This window comes from Heptranchias perlo, chromosome 25 (genome assembly GCF_035084215.1).
Source record: "Heptranchias perlo isolate sHepPer1 chromosome 25, sHepPer1.hap1, whole genome shotgun sequence".
Lineage (NCBI taxonomy): Eukaryota > Metazoa > Chordata > Chondrichthyes > Hexanchiformes > Hexanchidae > Heptranchias > Heptranchias perlo.
Genome location: NC_090349.1, coordinates 21624009 through 21646145, shown reverse-complemented (window position 1 = coordinate 21646145; position 22137 = coordinate 21624009). Strand labels below are relative to the sequence as shown.

At 43.5% G+C, this 22137-nt stretch overlaps 1 protein-coding gene across 1 annotated transcript; it reads right to left on the bottom strand.

The window, feature by feature from the left end:
- Nucleotides 1-1001: 1001 nt before the first annotated feature.
- On the bottom strand, nucleotides 1002-21846 carry LOC137342372 (uncharacterized). Its single transcript, XM_068006302.1, has 2 exons — nucleotides 21811-21846; nucleotides 1002-2705 (listed from the first exon to the last, which is right to left on the bottom strand). The coding sequence occupies exon 2, from the start codon at nucleotides 2496-2498 to the stop codon at nucleotides 1281-1283; it is 1218 nt and encodes a 405-aa protein (XP_067862403.1). The 5' UTR covers nucleotides 2499-2705; nucleotides 21811-21846; the 3' UTR covers nucleotides 1002-1280.
- Nucleotides 21847-22137: the final 291 nt, after the last annotated feature.

Here is a 22137-nt window from a genome sequence, read left to right as displayed (position 1 = left end):
TATAGCAAATCATTCTAGAGTCCATTAAATCCAACTTTTCTTCAAGATGGATGGAAATGTAGCTGATGTCTAGAATCGATGTCATCGATAGCAATCATTCCCATCGAATGAAAGCCATCAATAAAATCCAACGGTCCTTCTGCTTCTTCCAATATCTCTATTAAATGGTTTTAACCAATAAAATTAATATCTTCTTAACCTTTTAGCATTTCCAAACATAGACTTTGCTGCCTATCAGATGTAGCTTTTGCAGAATTGAACAACCATAACTGTTTTTATTTAAAGAATAGAAACTAAGAATAAAAGATTGAGCTCGCTCACCCTCAGAGTGGGCAAGAAGTTAGGGTTTGACCTTCTATTATTACATTGCATAAGTGTGATGGTTCTTCAGTTGCGAACATCAGACTCCCAATGGCTGGAACTGGAGGAGAAGGAAGGATATCACATCCTCCTCTTTAAATGAAAGATAACATTCCTCTGATTATACAGAGCAACTTAGAAACCTTGTTTGAAAACAACTGTCTCCCTTGTTTCCTATATGATATAATTTTGAATTGATCTTTCATGTCAGCTGCAAAGTTGGAACTTGGACAAATAAAGGTAATAACGTCCTAAAAGGTGAGGAATCTGCAGTGTCACTAGATGTCTCCACAGGTAGCCAGACATACCTCATGAAAGTTGTCAAGTCATTAACAAAGAAAACTTAGTAGTGTGAGGAGGCAGGGCCATCTGTCAACCCTAACCTACAAACATTCATCATCAGGCAACATAGACTCAGTATTACATTCACCTGCAACCATTAAAGAAAGTGTGTCTGGCACTGAAGGATAATTAATGCATTATGTTAATTATATCCCTGTGCTGTCCATCCTGGAGCCGACAAGGCTTGTCCTGAGAAAACTGTGTGATTGTGCTGTCAAACTGCCTTTTTCAGAGCAATTGTAAACAATTTTACAACACCAAGTTATAGTCCAGCAATTTTATTTTAAATTCACAAGCTTTCGGAGATTTTCTCCTTCCTCAGGCAAATGTTTCAAGATCTCCTTGAAGCCTACGCATTTATACATATTGAACAATAATAAATGGTGTTTACAGACTGCCTCTGCAACTGCCCGTTGCCAAGGCAATCACCGTGTTCAGACAGAGAGGTGTTACCTGCAGAACCTCCGAATACACATTCAATAAAAAAACAAACAGGGAAAAAAAAACAGAGAAAAAAAAACACAGAGAGAGGCAGAAACATCCGGAAGGCAGAGAGAGCCAGCAAATGACCCATTATATTAAAAACAGATAACATTTGTTCGCTGGTGGGGTAACGTGTAGCGTGACATGAACCCAAGATCCCGGTTGAGGCCGTCCTCATGGGTGCGGAACTTGGCTATCAATTTCTGCTCGACGATTTTGCGTTGTCGTGTGTCTCGAAGGCCGCCTTGGAGTACGCTTACCCGAAGGTCGGTGGATGAATGTCCATGACTGCTGAAGTGTTCCCCGACTGGGAGGGAACCCTCCTGTTTGGCGATTGTTGCGCGGTGTCCGTTCATCCGTTGTCGCAGCGTCTGCATGGTCTCGCCAATGTACCATGCTCTGGGGCATCCTTTCCTGCAACGTATGAGGTAGACAACGTTGGCTGAGTCACAGGAGTATGAACCATGCACCTGGTGGGTGGTGTCATCTCGTGTGATGGTGGTATCTGTGTCGATGATCTGGCATGTCTTGCAGAGGTTACCGTGGCAGGGTTGTGTGGCGTCGTGGACGCTGTTCTCTTGAAAGCTAGGTAGTTTGCTGCGAACGATGGTCTGTTTGAGGTTGGGTGGCTGTTTAAAGGCGAGTAGTGGAGGTGTGGGGATGGCCATAGCGAGGTGTTTGTCCTCATTGATGACATGTTGAAGGCTGCGGAGAACATGGCGTAGTTTCTCCGCTCCGGGGAAGTACTGGACGACAAAGGGTACTCTGTTGGTTGCGTCCCGTGTTAGTCTCCTGAGGAGGTCTATGCGATTTTTTGCTGTGGCCCGTCGGAACTGTCGATCGATGAGTCGAGCGTCATATCCCGTTCTTACTAGGGCGTCTTTCAGCGTCTGTAGGTGTCCATCGCGTTCCTCCTCGTCTGAGCAGACCCTGTGTATTCGCAGGGCCTGTCCATAGGGGATGGCCTCTTTGACGTGGTTAGGGTGGAAGCTGGAAAAGTGGAGCATCGTGAGGTTGTCCGTGGGCTTGCGGTAGAGTGAGGTGCTGAGGTGCCCGTCTTTGATGGAGATTCGTGTGTCCAAGAAAGAAACTGATTCTGAGGAGTAGTCCATGGTGAGCTTGATGGTGGGATGGAACTTGTTGATGTTATCGTGTAGTCTCTTTAGTGATTCCTTGCCGTGGGTCCATAGAAAGAAAATGTCGTCGATGTATCTGGTGTATAGTGTTGGTTGGAGGTCTTGTGCAGTGAAGAAGTCCTGCTCGAACTTGTGCATGAAAATGTTGGCGTATTGGGGTGCGAATTTGGTCCCCATGGCTGTTCCGTGTGTTTGGGTAAAGAACTGGTTATCGAAGGTGAAGACATTGTGATCCAGGATGAAGCGGATGAGTTGTAGGATGGCTTCCGGAGATTGGCTGTTGTTGGTGTTGAGTAGTCAGAGCAGTCAGAGCTCACCACAATTACTGGGCATGCTGTGCTGGCTGCTGAATCTTGCAAACATTGAGACAGTTGTTCTCCAACCCTGTGAAAGTGACATTAGCACAAGAGTCAAATTTTGTTAATGTCCTTCTTCCTTTTTGTTTTGACTTGCTGTGTGAATGTGATTCTTCAAAAATATATGAAGAGAGCATTAGTTTATTGTTACTGTCAAGATTTCCTGGCACAACTTTACTGAAAGTTAAGTGGTAGATAGTTCTGAGTAACTACTTTGTAAGCATTTAAGACTTAGTTCATCAATTATTTATCAAGATTTGGACCTGTGTTTTTGTTAGGAAGAATTCAATTAATATGAATTGAGTTGATAATTGTTTTGAGTGTTTACATCTGTTTTATGCCCATAATAAAATAAGGGATATTATTCTTGAATGTATCATAGTAGGTACAGCACAGGAGGAGGCCATTCGACCCATTGTGCCTGTGCCAGCTCTTTGAAAGAGCTACCCAATTATTCCCATTCCTATGCTCTTTCCCCATAGCCCTGTAATTTTTTTCGCTTCAAGTATTTATCTAATTCTCTTTTGAAAGTTACTATTAAATCTGCTTCCACCACCCTTTCAGGCAGTGCATTTCAAATCATAACAATTTGCTGTATAAAAAAAATGTTTCCTCATGTTGCCTCTGGCTCTTTTGCCGATCACCTTAAATCTGTGTCCTCTGGTTACCGACCCTTCTGCCACTGGAAATAGTTTCTCCTTATTTACTCTGTCAAAACTATTCATGATTTTGAACACCTCTATTAAATCTCCCCTCAACCTTCTCTGTTCTAAGGAGAACAACACCAGCTTCTCCAGTCTCTCCACATCCCTCATCCCTGGTACCATTCTAGTAAATCTCTTCTGCACTTTCTCCAAGGTTTTGACATCCTTCCTAAAGTGGTGCCCAGAATTGAACACAATATTCCAGCTGAAGCCTAACCTGTGTTTTATAAAGATTTAGCATAACTTCCTTGCTTTTGTACTCTTAATAAAGCCCAGGGTCCCATATGCTTTTTTAAAAGCCTTCTCAACTTGTTCTGCCACCTTCAAAGATTTGTGTACGTGCACCCCCAGGTCTCTCTGTTCTTGCACCCCCTTTAAAATTATACCATTTAATTTATATTGCCTCTCCTCATTCTTCCTACCAAAATGTATCACTTCACACTTCTCTGCATTAAGTTTCATCTGCCATGTGTCTGCCCATTTCACTTGTCTGTCTATGTTTGGTTAATAAATTCCAATATTAATGGGAGTATTGTAATTGGTTTTATTTAATATCATTAGTTTATAACTCTCACGTTTTATTTTATTCCACTATTATATACATGTCTTGATCTATAACAGTTACGGCTCACAGTTAATAGACAACCCAGCCCTGCTATACTACTAAAAACATATCTTGTCTTTGTTAATGACTTTACCACTAAGCAAGTCTGTCTGACTGCCAGTTCTACAGTGGGCATAGAAAGTAGTATTGAGCAAATGCCTTAATTCAGTGATTTAAAAACCTTGATTTATTTTTCTCCAAAATATTTTTACCCTCAATGAGTTTTGTGTCTGGTAAGCACTCTAAGAATTACAGTGTGATTATTCACCTATGTGTGGAGGCAGAGAATCAGATCAGATTCTATAATATATTTTTCCCTGTATGTATTTTTTACTTTCTCATAAAATGCACACATACAACAGACTCAATGCAAAGATCTGTTCAAAACAGTTTTGCAGTTTTTCGGTTCTGCAAGTTAACAATTAATTCATCCCAAAGCAGAAAGAATTAAACGTGAGTATTATCCTATACATTTTTGCATCAAGCCATGCTTATTATTGCTAAGGAAATGTATTTTTGTATTGCAGCCAGAAATTATAATAGACTGAGAGATTGTGAGAAAGGTGTTGGTACATGGGGATTGGGGTTAAAGTTTTGTCTACCTGCAAGAAAAGAAATGTCACTTTTCCGTACCTTGATAGCCAAAGGCATACTGTTTGACTCTCAGTGTCACTATGTCCAATGGATTAGCTTTCCAGGCAGTCTTAGCAACATTTTGAGCTGTCTATTTTTGACCTATCCGTGACCAAAGAAATACAAAAACATTTTAACCCTCCTGCAACGTGCAGACAATTTCTTCTTACTGGAGTGACATAACTTTAGTGCGCTGGAAAGACATTTGCATGCATAATTTTGATCATTTTTAGTGCTCATCAGTGCTGGGAAAGAAAATACTTTACTGTTTTTGGCATTGTGCAGTTTTATATCTGGCATAACACAATCAGATACAGAGTAACGTTCCCTCTGTTCTGTCTCAATAAGAGACCTTGGGGGAAAAATGGGATAGGGGCCGTTTTTGGGCGCAGGTAGCGTGATGTGCTATTACCCCGTGCCCAATGGTCCCTGCGCAGGCAGGACGCAAGTTTCGGCCCACCGGAGGACTCACCTGCAATCAGCGTTCCATTCCAGGCCTTGCACGTGGAATCAAAGCAATTCGCACTTTCCACCACCAGGGGAGCTCACTCTCTTAAAGGGAGGATGTTTCTTAGAAATCTCTTAAAGGGAGCTGGTACCTGTTATTTGCTGAAAATGACAGTCTGCTGTCTGCACGGAGTCTGAACAGAGGTCAGACATCGCACACATAAAACACAAATGCAGGTCCCATCTCTATGCTTACACACTGATGAGTTTTGTTAAAACATTGAATAAAGGTTGCGCACTACTAAATTCCACATCCTCCAATCTGCACGCCAGACCTCACCAATCTGAGTTGCTACCAGACCTGCGAGAGTGCATGCACCAAGGTTCTCTGCTGATGCTCAAGAGACCTTGGTACAAGAGGTGGACAGAAGGAGGGACATCCTATATCCGCATGGGGTTGGGGAGGGGCAGGAGGCCTTCAGACAGATATTCAAAATGCAGTGCGGGACAAAGTCAATGCCAGGTGCACAGCATCATGAACATGGATGCAGTGCAGCAAGAAGTTCAATGCTTTGACATGAGTGGTCAAGGTGAGTGAGGTCAACTGTCAAGTGGCGTCTCCTACCAACTGCACCATTCACTACACCCCCCCATCACCCACATATCAACAAACTCACTCTTTCCATCAGTACTCAACTCTTCCAACCAGATGCTTCCTCTCATCCTTACACAATACCACTGTTTCAAACCGCCTACCCACAACTCACAGGCCACGCTGGCAGCTATTCAACCATGATAGGCACATCACCCAGACACACATCCCGCTTTCTTGCAAGAGAAGGTGGTGCATATCAGGAGGCAGCAAGTGGCATTTAGCCCCTCGAGCCTGTTCCGCCATTCAGTGAAATCATGGTGGACCTGTGACCTAATTCCATATACCCGCCTTAGCCCCATATCCCTTAATACCCTTGGTTCACAGAAATCTATCAATCTCAGATTTAGAATTCACAAGTGAGCTAGCATCAATTGCCATCTGCAGAAGAGCGTTCCAATCGTCTCCCACCCTTTGCGTGTAGAAGCATTTCCTAACTTCACTCCTGCACGACCCCTGGCTCTAAATGTTAGGCTACGTCCCCACGTCCCACATCCTAGTATTGAAGTCTAGGAGACCTCCAAAAACAGTTACAAATACCTCGGCAGCCAGAAGCAATAATCCAGCCACTAACCTGTAAATCCTGCATGGTCACTTTAAATAACGCTGGCGGGGGTGGGGGGCCCTCCAGGCACTCTAAGACACGTTCAGATGGTCGGGGTAAAGACTGTGCATTGAGTTGAGCGTTAAGTGCCAAAATGGTGTCTATCACTTTAAATCAGCATTGCACACTGACTGAAGTCATTTTCTCCCTACTTTACATGATTCCAGCGTTCGTTATCTGTGCCTATGCTAACTCCTATACCAAGATGGCGTCTGGCGCACATCATGCTGGAAACGTGCGGGCGCATCCAAGACGCCATCTTGGATGTCAGAAAGGCCATGTAGCAACGGGCGCTACATGGCCCAATTTAGCATCCCTTAACTCCAAATTTAAGAAGAGCATCCCTACTGTACAAACATGATATTCCCATTTCTTAGGCCAATTTTTGTTCTATTCGCTGAGTGAGATTATTAATTTATTGACGATTACTGCTGAAAACACATTTAAACTGAGTACTGCTTGTTGATTTGCTGGTGTAAAATGGGACTTTGCGCTGCCAAATATCATTGTACTTTGGAATTATGCCACACAAGTGTACAATGAATCAGAGCTGGCATCAACATATGTAGTGCAAATAAAATTCAGCACAAACTGTTTAGAATTTAGGGATTTCCTTTGATCCATTGCTTGTCAACAAAAGTAGCTTTTAGGGAATCCAGGCTGACAGTTTACTTGTGAGAATGTTATGGTGGAAAAAATGATGTATACCTTGCAATTCCAGCCAAACAGATTTGAAAAGTAAAGGGATCAAGATATATGGGACAATACCAGGTAAATAGAGTTGAGGTACAGATCAGCCATGATCTGATTGAATGGCTGAACAGGCTCGAGGGGCTGAATGGCCCACTCCTGATCCTCTGTTCCATTCCATCAATTTTGTAGAACTAAATAAATCAAATTGGGTAGAAGGAAGCAAGAGCTAGAAATGACTGTTGCCGATATTACGTGGACAAATGCTTAACATGTACACTTGCCCTTTTAAGATATGATGTGGAGACATTTGCCTGAGGAAGGAGAAAATCTCCGAAAGCTTGTGAATTTAAAATAAAATTGCTGGACTATAACTTGGTGTTGTAAAATTGTTTACCTTTTAAGATAAGCATTCTTTAGCCATATCGTGCAATTTCTGGTAGACTCAGTTTCGGAAACAACTCAGGTGCATCCTTATTGGCTGTTGGGAATAAGTTTGGGTACGGCAGGTGCTATATGTATTCGATTGTGGATTTCTACAATGAGTTTTTTTCAATTTCTAGAAAAATTTATACCAACAGATGTAATCTGCAGTGCAGTGCTACCATAACTGGTCATTTCATTTTGCCCCTGTTTATAAACATTGGTTTATACTCCTGTTCTTATGTTCCTACATTCCTATGTTGTTCCTAGTGGAGAAATAACTCATTTAATACTATTCACCCAATCGCTTCCACATTTATGATGATTAATACAAGATTACCCACTAGCCTGGTATTTAATGGCATTTAAATCTTTTGCTTCAAACATTTAACTCACAGAAATAAAAACTGCGGTTTGTGTCTGAAGAGGAGCTTGGCTACAGGTTTTGTATTCACTGATGGGAACAATTCAGCTTCATCTGTTTTCTTGGAGCCAGAGATTTCATTTGTAGCCAAAATTGGTGCCATGACATTAGTTTTCCCTTAATAAAGTAGCCTTCAAGCTCATAAGAGTAGATTTTAATTCTTCTAATAGATCTCATTAGAAAAGAGGTTTTACATTTTTAAAAATTTATTCTTAGGATGTGGGAGTCGCTGGCAAGGCCGGCATTTATTGTCCATCCCTAGTTGCCCTGAGAAGGTGGTGGGCTTGATGCAACTGAGTGGCTTGCTAGGGCTCCTCAGAGGGCAGTAAAGAGTCAGTCACATATAGACCAGACTGGGTAAGGGCAGCATGTTTCCTTCCCTAAAGGACATTAGTTAACTTGTTGGGTTTTTACAAAAACCTGATAACTTCAGGTCACTTTTTACTGATACCAGCTTTTTATGTTCCAGATTTTTTTTTAAACTGAATTCAAATTGATTTGAACTCACGTTCTCTGGATTATTAGTGCAGAACTCTGGATTACTAGTCCAGTATGTACAGTAGCATAATGACAAGCCGAGTCTAACTCTAGCTACAGTATAATACACAGTATAATGTTCTGCAATACTGCATAGAATTCCAATCTTGCTCACTTTTTCCACCCTCATTTTCCTACCAATCTTCTCCCTACCTTCTGTCCAGAAGGCATGAACTCTTCGGTAGGAAACATTTCTTCCAAGTGTGTTGGTCATACACTGGTACCTCACCCCAAGCGGCCATTCTTCACATGTGAGACTAGACAGTGAGGCCCTGAAATTGAGTTGCACCAGATTTGCACCAGCTGAGTCTTGAGTTACTCCTGCCAATGCTCTGCATAGCTGAATCCTCCAGAATTTTGTGGATCAGCTCATTTGCATATCCATTGGAGGTGTCACTGGCGCAAATCCAGTGTAAAACAGGATTAATGTGCTGGGGTGCTTGGAAATTAGAGCGCAGCCTTTAAAAAATCAATTCTGGCTCAAGGTTTCAGCAACAGATTGGAGAGCAGCAGGTAAGTAGGAAAGTGTTTGGATCACTCAGCTCACTGTCAGCTAGCTGCACTGCATGATTCATCTGTGATTTTGTCCCACTTTTCAAGATTGTCTATCACCGCAGGATCTGGTGCTGGCAGCTACAGGAGGGACAAGGGCATGTCAAGGAGGAACAGAAGAAGAGCTCATAATTTATGTGACAACCACCTCAAAACCTTCCTGGATCAGACTGAACAAAGGAGAAAAAGACACCTTGGTCTCCATGGAAGGAATCCACAGAAGATTCACCAGGTGATACACAGAGCACAAGGGGACCAGAGGAGTGGAAAGTGGGTAAAAATGTCCTACCTTCCCAACGGAGGCTGAGGAGAAGACTGCCTATGGCTTCAGTCTCTGTGTATGGCAGCTTCATTGGAATCTGCAGCAGACCCCCACTTAAGAAGCAGCCAGGGATCAGTCAATGCCTCCACCTCCACAGAACATAAGAACATAAGAAATAGGAGCAGGAGTAGGCCATATAGCCCCTAGAGCCTGCTCCGCCATTCAATCAGATCATGGCTGATCTTCCATCTTAACCCCCTTCCCACCCAATCCCCATATCCCTTGATTCCCCTAGAGTCCAAAAATCTATCCATCTCAGCCTTAAATATATTCAATGACTCAGCATCCACAGCCCTCTGGGGTAGAGAATTCCAAACATTCGCAACCCTCTGCATGAAGAAATTCCTCCTCATCTCAGTCTTAAATGGCCGACCGCTTATCCTACAACTATGCCCCCTAGTTCTAGACTCTCAGGCCAGGGGAAACAATCTCTCAGCATCTACTCTGTCAAGCCCCCTCAGAATCTTATATGTTTCAATGAGATCACTTCTCATTCTTCTAAACTCCAGAGAGTATAGGCCCATTCTACTCAACCTCTCTTCATAAGTCAACCCTCTCATCCCAGGAATTAATCTAATGAATCTTTGTTGCACCGCCTCCAAGGCAAGTATATCCTTCCTTAGATAAGGAGACCAAAACTGTATGCAGCACTCCAGGTGTGGTCTCACTAAAGCCCTGTACAACTGTAGTAAGACTTCCTTGCTCTTGTACTCCAGCCCCCTTGCAATAAAAACCAACATGCCATTTGCTTTCCTAATTGCCTGCTGTACCTGCATACTAACCTTTTGTGTTTCTTGTATGAGGACACCCAAGTCTTTCTGAACACCAACATTTAATAGTTTAAATGTTCTGTTTTTCTATTCTTCCTACCCAAGTGAATAACCTCACATTTCCCCACATTATACTCTATCTGCCACCTTCTTGCCAACTCACTTAATAGAAACACAGAAAATAGGAGCAAGAGTAGGCCATTCGGCCCTTCGGGCCTGCTCCACCATTCAAAATGATCATGGCTGATCGTCCAACTCAGTAACCTGTTCCCGCTTTTTCCCCATATCCCTTGACCCCTTTAGCATTAAGAAATATATCTATCTTCTTCTTGAATATATTTAATGACTTGGCCTCCACTGCCTTCTGTGGTAGAGAATTCCACAGGTTCACCACCCTCTGAGTGAAGAAATTTCTCCTCATCTCAATTCTAAATGGCATACCCCGTATCCTGAGACTGTGACCCCTGGTTATGGATTCCCCATCCATCGGGAACATCCTCCCTGCTTCTAGTCTGTCTAGTCCTGTTAGAATTTTATATGTTTCGATGAGATCACCTCTCATTCTTCTAAACTCTAGTGAATACAGGCCTAGTCGACCAAATCTCTCCTCATACATCAGTCCTGCCATCCCAGGAATCAGTCTGGTAAACCTTCGTTGCACTCCCTCCATGGCAAGGACATCCTTCCTCAGATAAGGAGACCAAAACTGCACACAATACTCCAGACGTGGTCTCACCAAGGCCCTGTACAACAACAGTAAGACATCCCTGTTCCTGTACTCAAATCCTCTTGCAATGAACAGCAACATATCATTCGCCTTCCGAACTGCTTGCTGCACCTGAATGCTCGCTCTCAGCGACTGGTGTACAAGGACACCCAGGTCTCCTTTCACCTCCCCTTTTCCCAATCTATCACCATTCAGATAATAATCTGTCTTTCTGTTTTTACAACCAAAGTGGATAACCTCACATTTATCCACATTATACTGCATCTGCCATGTTCTTGCCCACTCACCCAACTTGTCTAAATCACATTGGAGCCTCTTTGCATCCCCCTCGCAGCTCACATTCCACCCCAGCTTTGTGTCATCTGCAAAATTGGAAAAGTTACATTCAGTTCCCTCATCCAAATCATTGATATATATTGTGAATAGCTGGGGCCCAAGCACTGATCCCTGCGGTACCCCACTAGTCACTGCCTGCCACCCGGAAAGAGACCCATTTATTCCTACTCTCTGCTTCCTGTCTGTCAACCAATTCTCAATCCATGTCAATATATTCCCCCCAATCCCATGTGCTTTAATTTTGCACACTAACCTCTTGTGTGGGACCTTATCAAAAGCCTTCTGAAAATCCAAGTACACCACATCCATTGGTTCTCCCCTATCTATTCTACTAGTTACCTCCTCAAAAAACTCCAGTAGATTTGTTAAGCATGATTTCCCTTTCATAAACCCATGCTGACTTTGTCCAATCCCGTTAATGCCTTCCAAGTGTTCTGTTATCACATCTTTTATAATAGACTCTAGCATTTTCCCCACTACTGATGTTAATCTGTCTATATTCCTTTGCAGACTCTTTGTGTCCTCCTCACAGCTTACTTTCCCACCTAGCTTTGTATCATCAGCAAACTTGGATACATAACACTCAGTCCCTTCATCTAAGTCATTAATATAGATTGTAAATAGCTGAGGCCCAAGCACTGATCCATGCGGTACCCCACTATTTACAGCCTGCCAACCTGAAAATGCCTCGTTTATCCCTACTCTCTGTTTTCTGTCCATTAGCCAATCCTCTTTCCATGCTAATATATTACCCCCAACCCCATGAGCCCTTACTTTGTGTAACAACCTTTTATGTGGCACCTTATCAAATGCCTTTTGAAAATGCAAATATATTACATCCACTGGTTCCCCTTTATCTACCCTGCTAGTTACATCCTCAAAAAACTCTAATAAATTTGTTAATATGATTTCCCTTTCATAAAATCACGTTGACTCTGCCTAATCATATTATGATTTTCTAAGTGCCCTGTTACCACTTCCTTAATAGTGGATTCCAGCATTTTCCCAATGACTGATGTCAGGCTAACTGGCCTGTAGTTTCCTGTTTTTTTCTCTCCCTCCCTTCTTGAATAGCGGGGTAACTTTTGCTACCTTCCAATCCGCTGGGACTGTTCTAGAATCTAGGGAATTTTGGAAGATCATAACCAATGCATCCACTATCTCTGCAGTCACCTCTTTTAGAACCCTAGGATATAAGCCATCAGGTCCAGTGGATTTGTCAGCTTTTATTCCCATTAGTTTGTCCAGTACTTTTTCTCCAGTAATATTAATTGTTTTAAGTTCCTCACTCTCATTTACCCCTTGGTGCCCCACTATTTTTGCTTTTTGTGTCTTCTACAGAAGCACAGACGGCTGCCCTGGTGACAATAGGGGAGAGAATAGACAGCACCTTGCACGGTGGCTTCCAGACCCCTGGCAGCCAGGGTGCAGGCTTCCCTCTCTCAGGGCTTTCAGAATTTGATGGCTGCCATTAGACCAACCCGCCCACTGATCAGTGAAGACACAGATCCGGGGCTCAGTGGAATGGCAATGATTGGAATCGACCTGTGTGAGGCTGCTATCTCTCAGGATAGCAGCACATGCCAGACCTCTGGCCATCCCCTCAGAGCACCACGCCAGCGGCATGGTGGAGGCAACACCAGGCTGCCCAGGCATTTCCAAAGATGCAGCCAGCAACAGCTCCCTCCTAGGAGGAAGCTGCTGTGAGAGGAGAGCTACCTCAGTCCCATGACCGTTTGGTAGCAGAAGAGCAGCCAACTACTTTTGCAATATTGGCCTCCGGTTGCACCTAGGAAAGGTATTGGAATAGTGTTTAGCAAGAGAAATACAGCTAGGAGGGAAAAGAGGATGAACAGTTAAAGGGAAAAAGGTAGAAAAACTCCACACACCTTTAATTGGTATTGTATCTTGGCATTAGCAGCAATCTGTTGGTATGAAGTGATTTTTAAATTAGGCAGAATGGCTCTAATTCAAAAGAATTAAATCATCTTGGCCCAAGTCCATCAAATTTGACTGCTTCCAAATCTGGGGAGATTATTCTCACACATTTTTTGCATTCCTGGAGAAGATACAAGAAAAACTTTGCTGTCTCATGTTTTCTCTTGTCTCAAACCTCCAACTTGTTTCCATTGCAATTTTGTTGTCTCGCTCCCTGTTATTGATATTCCCTGAACATTCTAGTCTCCAATAACGGTGCCTGACACAATCTTCTTCGTCCTTGCATTCTCACTGTATTGAAATTAAGACATAATAATGCCAATGGTACCCCATTCATTTTAGTGGACTACTGTTGGCATTACAGTTAGGAAACTTAGGCTATTGAATCATCTTTTATTCAGTTATTCTTTCTCAGGGTCTTAATACTCAGAGGGGGTTAAATTGGCCTGTGTTGCACCCGTTTTTTAGGCGCTACGTGGCCAACTAAGACTCGAAAATGGGGTCCGGAAAGTGCACAGGTTGCCACCTTGGTAAAGGGGTTTGTACGCCTGTGGCTAACGACAGCCGGCAGCATGCAGAGTAGGGAGATTATGCCGTGAATCAGTGTGTAATGCTGATTTGAAGCCACCACTGCCATTTTGCAACTCCACACTCCACCCAATGCCTTGTCTTAACCTCACACCGCTGAACATAATGTTAAATGGCATGAAGGATCCCCCCCCCCCACCCCAGCACTATTTAAAGAGATCATGAAGTACTTACAGGTTAGTTGTTGAATTATTTCTTCTGGCTGCTGGTGAAATTGTACGTGTTTTTGGAGGTTTCCTATACTTGGCTAAAGTTTCAGTTCTCTATAGAGAGTGGTCTGGCTGGTCTTGCAGTACTTTTAGTGACACTTAAAATATTGTGCTGAGAAAAGTTGCTTCCAGACTTGGGTGGCCTGCTAGGGCTTCCTCTGGGAATTGAACATGACTGGATGAATGAAGAGGCCACGCAGAGCAGGACAAGCTGCTAGAAGAGGGAGGAGGACGAGCAGGGCACTCAGCTGGAGGCCATATCCGCGGAGGGTCTTCAGGGAGCAATTATCTTACCTCAACTTCGGTGACAATCAGTGCATCAGATGTATTCGGTTCACAAAAGAGGTTGTGGCTGAAATCTGACAACGACTGCAGCCAAAACTGCAGCCTCAGAGTAGGGCAAGGACAGCATTGCCTGTGGCTGTCAAGGTGACCGTGGCTCTTAATTTTTATGGCTGTAGCTCCTTTCAGGCTGCTGCTGGAGATATAAGCAACATCTCAGGAAGTGGAGGAGGAGAAGGAGGAAATGCAAGAGGAAGTGGAGGGAGAGGAAGAGGAAGGCTACAATGTAGACAGGCCTTTTCTGCTAGGGCTCTACATGATCAGATTATTAATGAGCAATACCAGTAACCTCAACTACACCTCCTCATTCACCAAGAATCCTAAACTCCTTACCTTTCCTCTCTCACTGGCCATCACATTATCCTCTTTATGATTACACATTGCTTCCTCCCTCAGCTCATCGCAGAAATAAAAACTGCCACCAAATGCAAATTCAAATCCACATTTATAAATTCACTCATTAAATAATGCAAAGAAAATGAGACTATTCACCCTCGTGCATTCCCTTAGTGCCTCTCTTTAATGTGCTTTTACTTTTCCTAGTGCTCCTACGAGGTGTTTCCCCAATGGCTGGAGCATGGGAGGTGGAAGGCTACTGACCGTCAATTGAGGAGAGTGCAGATGGCCTTGGAGGATGACCTCGAACAGCTCTGGGCCAAGAGGGCCTGGCTTCAGACTGCATCATTCTCGGCCTGGGCTGCAGCAGTCTGGGCTGGCTGACTGACTGACAGACAACAGCAAGGGCACTGGGGGAGAGGCAGGGATGGGAGCAGGAATGCTGTCATCCTGAGAGAGGAGAGCAGGTTCCTCTTCCATGGAGCCACTGCCACTCTCCCGGGGTGGCGCCTCATCACTCCTGGTGATCTCTTGGAAAACAGATTGCTGGAGCTGTGAGGCCCTGGAAGCCCCTTTCAACAGTGGTACCCAGAGCCACGATAGCGAGAGTCTGAGATTCCAAGGCAGCAGCCAGACCATTGATGGAAGCTGTGACACCGGTCATCAGACGCTGCATCATGGAGGTGACCACCTGTTCCATGTTGGAAAGGGTGAGCTCCAAGTTCTGTGCCAAGTCCTGTGCCAAGTTGGAGCCAGACTCCTCCATGATTATTTACATTGTACGCAGGCTTTCTGGCAGGCTTTCCAGTGCACCAAGCATTTGGTTGTGTACGCCCATCAGCCTTCATCCATAGCCTAGCCCATCGAAGTCATCATCTGAATCATCTACAGCAGAACTAGTGTGCGACCTCGCCCTCTGGCAAGCTGGCACCTGCGGTATCCTTTCCCCCGCCCTGGCTCCCACGCGCTTGTGCCCAGTGTCTCACCACTTGCAGATTCTTCCTCTATCCTAGCCTCTAATGTACGCACAGTTTCATTCTCTGAACTGGTGGCTGCGAGTGTATGATCGAGTGATGGTGTGTCTTCATCATCACTGTCTTCTTCCTCTGCCTCCTCTGACTGGGAAATGAAAAAGGGACAAGGGGTAGATTGTGGTGAGGGGGGATGAAAAAATAAAAAGTGCTGCTTACACCATCTGCAGCTTGTGAGCCAGCAAAGATTGTGGGATGAGGGAGAAATGGGAAGAGAGAAGGAGGATTAGGTATGCAGAGACCCTCATCATCGAACCATCCAATGCCACCAGTGGCCACGGCCTCAGTGATGGCCCTGCCCATGGTGGTCAGCACTGTCTCCTCCATGGGGGTTAAAATGTATACGCGAGCCTGTCCTCCTCCAGTTGTTTGTTGCTGCCTCCTGTTACGTGCCACCTTCTCCTGCAAGAAAGAGGGAAGTATGTCAGTGAGTGTCCCGCAAGATGTTTGGGTGATGTGGCTGTCATGATTGAATAGCTGCCAGTGTGTGTGTCACCTGTGAGTTGTGGGCCTGAGGCTTACAACAGTGTGTCAGGATGAGGTAAAGCATATGAACTGAAGGGTTGAGTACTGATTAATAGAGATTGTTGGTAGGTGGGTGATGTGGTTGTAGTGAATTGAGCAATGGATGAGGCTACTGGTGCAGTTGGTAGGATATGCCATTTGAAGATTGAACTCACTCACCTTGACAACTCGTGTCAGATCATTGCTCTCTCGCATGTTCAGCCATTCTTCAATATATTGCAGCACAGATTCCATTACTTCTTGCAGTCACAATGCAACCCCCCTTTAAGAGGTGCAGGCTGCCTTTGAGTAGCGCTTGCTGCTCGCGATATTAGGCGTGTAGCCAATGAACAGCACAGATAGCCCTGGCTGCATACATCAATCATTTAAAACAGCAGGCAGCATGAATTTAACATACTGCCTACAGCGCAACAAATGGGTGCGGGTTAATCGCAAACCACAATCCCCATGCACTTTTTCAGGAGCTATCCGATTTAAACCCCAGAAACTCCTTACCTCTTTCTTCCTTTCCTTCTGCAATGCACAGGGTTTTAAAACCAAAGCTTGATAGCCTATAATCACTATTTTTGGTTTATCCTACTTTTTTCAACCTTGGTGGTGTCTTACTCTACGGCCTTGGCCCTTCACCTCGGTTTCTCAATAAAAATATAAAGTGTGCATTTAGACACACAAGATCGATGGTTCAGGCGACATCTGCATTCAAAGCCTTTAAGGAACCAGCAAAAACATTCTGTGGTCTAGGTGATTAAACATGCCACATGAATAAGTTTGCAGAATGTCATATAGAGGTGTCCACTATCTACATGGCCATCAATGTGTGTCCAGACAATATGTGTCCTTTATACTATGTTATTGGTTCACCTGATTCAATCTGATACTATGTTCACTGCACACTGTTCACTCCCCATCTGCAACAAGAGATTTTAACTTTATTCTAACACACACACAAAACTATAAGGAAATATATCTCACGTAGAATCTTTTTAAATAATACAAATGGTTTGAGAACAGTTTTAACTGGAACCATCTCTTAAACTCTATTTGACAACGAACCTGCTCAGGTCCAATAATTATGTGATGGATGAGAGTTATCCCTTGCTTCTTGCTGTTTGTTCATTATTCCATAACGTGGAAGACAGTGATAGATGGGGGCAAACAAACAATGCATCTGCATGCTGTAGATAGTACATCTTTCATATCAATGTATCATTACCGCACTAAATACCCATGGAAACATTCCACATCAATCTACTGAGGTGACATTTTATTAATAAAGCGTAAAGTATTCACTATAATGCCTGTAGCTTATGTACTGTGCTATCATTGAATATGTCACAAGTGCACTTATAGATGTTATTTGTTGTGGAGGATGGAATTTTTGTCTGTTACAGGATTACGAATGTCAGTACTGAAGAATACAACACCCTTGCTCTGATATAGGACAACAGGATGCACAGTCATTCTGTTTGCTCTGCACACTTCTCTCATCAAGATGCTTTCATCCAAATCTCAGAAGTGCATTCCTCTCCACTGCACCAGTGGAAATTTTCAATTTCCTACCTGAAGTGGGAGGTTTATAGTGCGTAGATGGGGTAGAATAGCTCAATGAGTAAGGCTATATAATATTCAAATGTATAAAGCCTCGGCTGTGGAAACGCAAGGCATTATGGGAAGCTTGCCCAAAAACAGACTAATGGATAGTGTCAGCGGTCTAACCATAGTAATTTGTTTAATCAGAATGAAACAAGAACAATGAACTAAGATAATGATAATTGGATAAATGGAGACCTTGGAGGCCAGACAAGGGTGGGGGTGTATTCCATAGGAAAGCAGAAGTGAGAACCTAAATCAGTTATGATAACAGGAAAACATCTGCTCCTGAGCACGTGCAAGACTCTACAATGGCTATGGACAAGGTGTAGGCAGAACCAAATCGGTCACATGCGTAAGGCCAACAGACCAGTTGTGTATAAAGCCTGATATAATTGTCTAATCGGACAGAGACCCTCGGTACGCCATGGGTTCTCCCCTGCATGCTTGAATAAAGAAGCTTTTGTACCAGCCATCCTAGCCTCTGGCTGGGAGTTTTTCCTACAACACCACCCTAGACACCCTTTTGATTTCTCATACTGAAACCACCAAATTGAGCTAGATTGTGGACAGTTTTGTACCGTGCAATCATACCCAATAGGAATTGGCTTCAAGCAGCCAACACTCACTTTATTAAGAACCCTCCCAGTTGGGGGAGAGACAGAGACAGAGCGATAATTTTTTGTCTTCACCACATAGGTGGTAATCTGGCGGAGCAGATTGCCTGTGCATTATAGAAACCATCCAATTTTCATTCCATTGGGTAGTTCTCAGCTACTGCAAGAATTTTGCCATTTACGCACTCCATAGGTCTCATGGGAACTCATGCCAGCTAAGAGCTGGTGTGACTCTCACTGAGGGCTTTAAGAGGCCCCAAAACTTTACTAGGGAAAGGCAATCCATCCCAGAGGGGTTGATTATCTTTCCCAAGAGGCTTCCTTGCTCCATTGGGAACTAGAGATGCCAAGGGTAGAATTTAATTTGGGTCTTTGCCAAGTCTCCTCTCTGTCTTTGGCACTGCTCCAACATTCTGGCTGGCGAATTGAGGCAGACGATGCAGAGGCTCCCATTCCAGCCATGAAAATAACTCCATTCTGGTATTTGGTACCAGGTCTCCAGCATGGGACAGGCAGATCGGCACTTATCCCGATGGTGTGGCCCCCCCAGGAATTTCAGGGTCTGTATCCCCTACTATGAATAAAGTACTGGTGAATCCAGTGCTTGTTGTTGATGGACAGATAGGTTAACCGGTTGTGCTCGGTTAGTTGGCCCACTAAAAAATACTATGAGATATGGGGGTAAAACTTCATCTGAGGTCGTTTTTGCCAGAGGGGAGAATTCAATTTAGTGCCGCCCATCCCACCAGCAGTAGCACTCAGGTGAATCTCGGGAGGGGCGTGCAGCAGGCTGCGGTGGGGGGGTGGGGGTGAAGCGGTGGGGGGTTGCTGATTGCGATGCCTATGGAGTCGGGCGAGCTCCTCCTGGCTCCACAGGAAGGTTTGTTTTTAAGTTAGCTGCCACGGAGGTTTGCCCCTCTCATCATCAACTAATTTCTCCAAGGGGCTCTCAACAGGCATTAGGCCCCTAATTATCATAATCAAGCGGCCTATCACCTGTTTTAGGCATCCACCCAGTATGCCTAAAAATTGGGCCCCACGAATTTAGCAGATTGGGTACAAGCCTTCCCACTGCTAAACCGATATGCTTTACACCAGTTTTGTGCCCGAAAAATGGACACAATGTATACCAATTTCTACCCCATATTATTGTAATCTTAAATGGGGGGAAACTCAAAGCTGAGTTGTTTACCATACTAGAAGATTCAATTGTAAATATCAGCACTTGAAACAGAGCATCAGGTGTTCAGAGCCTGAACTTAGAGCTTCAGCAACACCAACTGATTAAAAAAAAATGAGCTCCGTGGGGTTAATCCCCATGCAATGCATAAGTTGCACGTTCCACCTGTCTAGCAGCATCAGAGGCTTTCATGCTGCCTTCACCAGGCATGAGACCCACACTAGTTCTGCTGATTCCTGGCAGTGAGTTTCATGTAGTCATTTTCAAGCCAAATGCGAAATTGGCAAAACCAGCTGTCATTCTGTTTTACGTTTTACATTCGGTTTGCAGCTGACTGTGAGACCCACAACATTTGGGAACTGTGGGCTTCACACAATGTAAAAGTAGCTTCGAATGCAGGACTCAGAGCTCTGCAAAGCCACTGGTGAATGAGCTGAGATCGGTTGAGTTAATCCCCATGCATTTCACACTTTACACATTTCACTTCATCATTGGAGATTTAGAGTTTCTGCAAAGCCAGTTGATTAAGGAGCTGAGATCAATGGAATTAATCCCCATGCATTTCACACTTTGTAGATTTCACCTGCTTGTGCAAGGTGTGAAATGCATGGAGATTAACAAACTGTAAGTTTATCAGGATTAAAATATTGAGATCATTTGGCTTTGGAATATCAGGTGTTTATTCCAATAAATTGAGGATAAAAAAATGACAGAGGAGAAATTTAACAGCAGATGAAAGTTCTGGAAGGTTTTCCACAGATATGGAATTGTGGAGTACTTGGGGCTCTGAACATACCTGACACCGCTTGTGTTCATTTGCAGTATGATTAATAAGGAGTTGTCACACTAGAGTGTCACGCAGCTCTTTCTTCCTATATAGGTCTCCCAATTACCAACAAAGTATTGTCTATTTAGCAAATGGAAGCAAAGGTCTGCCTCTATCATACTGGGTCTCACTAGGGCCCAGCTCCTCTGAGCTACCCGTATAAAGAAGATAATGGGCCAGAAACTGCTTTTAAAATAATGGTGAGCCTAACAGCGCTCACTGTTATTGGTGGTGAAATCGAAGAGCAAGGTCCAGCAACCGCACATGCGCAGTCAAACGCGGAAATCCGGAACTTGCTCTTCCGGGTTTACTGGTGATCTGAAAGCTTCATGTTAGAGAGACTTCACCGGCTGCAATTAATGGACCAGCGCCAACTTGATCTCCTGCCCAGCTGGAAATGAACTAATCTCGCCACAAAACAGGAATGCTCTTTTTTAGGTCTAAACTAAGTTTTAACAGTGTGGTAAGTATTAATGACTGCCAATCAACCTCTCTGGCACTAAAAATTAACTTTTTAAAATGTGGAATCTCATTACTTCTGACTTTAATAATTTTTGGACATTTAAAAATGTTTTTTTACGTTTTCTTTGTGTCTCTTTTATTTCAGTCTTTTAATCTTATCCTCTCTTCATTTCGCTTTCTCCATTTGATTTTATGGTACATTTACTAATTTTGTCTGGCATTTCCTGGTTGTTAGTTTGCACGGTTTATGAATGAACTGCAGTTCCAAGTTCTCAGAATGTGGCTTGTTTCACAGCTCAGAGAAGCCCGGGAATGACCGCTGCACTTCTTGCAGCTCTCAATTAAAGCAAGTTGGCGTCCAAAAGAGCGCAAAAAGTTTGTGGGTGAGTTAGTTACTTAACAGCGATGGACGACGTGTTCACCGCTCACAGCAATTTCCAGCCCAATATGTAACTGCTGCCAACATTAAATATCTATCTGTCCAGCTATATATAGTGAACCTCCTGTGGAGTTGCTCGTGGTACTTGAAAAAAGTGTTCCAAAAATTGAGAAATTACACTAACTGCAAAAGGACACAAGAGATTGACAAGTGTGGGTTATAACACGTAAAACTTCTGGGAAATGGACAGAGGAGCTGCTACAATACCGTTGCTAGATGGAGGTATGTGTCATAACAGCTCATCATTGATAAAGTTAAATGAGGAATTCCCAATATAAATGTTGACTTGAAATGTTGACTAAAAGCGTTTCTCAAACGTTATGACAATAGGAAGATACATTTTTGAAACAGGACATGCACGTATAGACGAGATACCACACATAAACGTATATATTACACTCTTCAGGGGGGTCTTCAAGATTATGAAGGGTCATGGTAAGGTAAATATCGATAGAATATTTCCAGTGGTCTATCCCATTCCCATGCCCTTTCCCCATGCCCTTTTAAATTTTTCTTTTTCAAATATTTATTAATTTCCCTTTTTACGGATTCTCCTTCTGCCACTGTTTCTAGTAGGGCAATCCATGTCCTAACAACCCTCTATATTAAAAAAAATTATCCTCACCTCTCCCTTTGTTCTTGATAGTGATCTTAAATTCATGCCCTCTTGTTATTGACTCACCAGTCACCTTATCAGAACACTTCATAATTTTGAACACTATCAAATCTCCTCTTTAACTTCACTGCTCTAATTAAAAAAAGTCCCAGTTTCCCTAGTCCACAGATTCAAAATAGTTCTAGGCACAAATCCACTTGTCACCTGGTTAGGACACTCCAATGACTTTTCACAGAACAGTAGACAATTGTATCAACTAGTCCTTTCACTGACTTATGTCAAATTTGACATAACTCATTTTTAACAAATTTGCAATCAAAATGTACTTGCATACAA

Coding starts and splice junctions, on each gene's coding strand:
- LOC137342372 (XM_068006302.1), bottom strand. CDS start 2,498: ATGGGGACCAAATTCGCACCCCAATACGCCAACATTTTCATGCACAAG.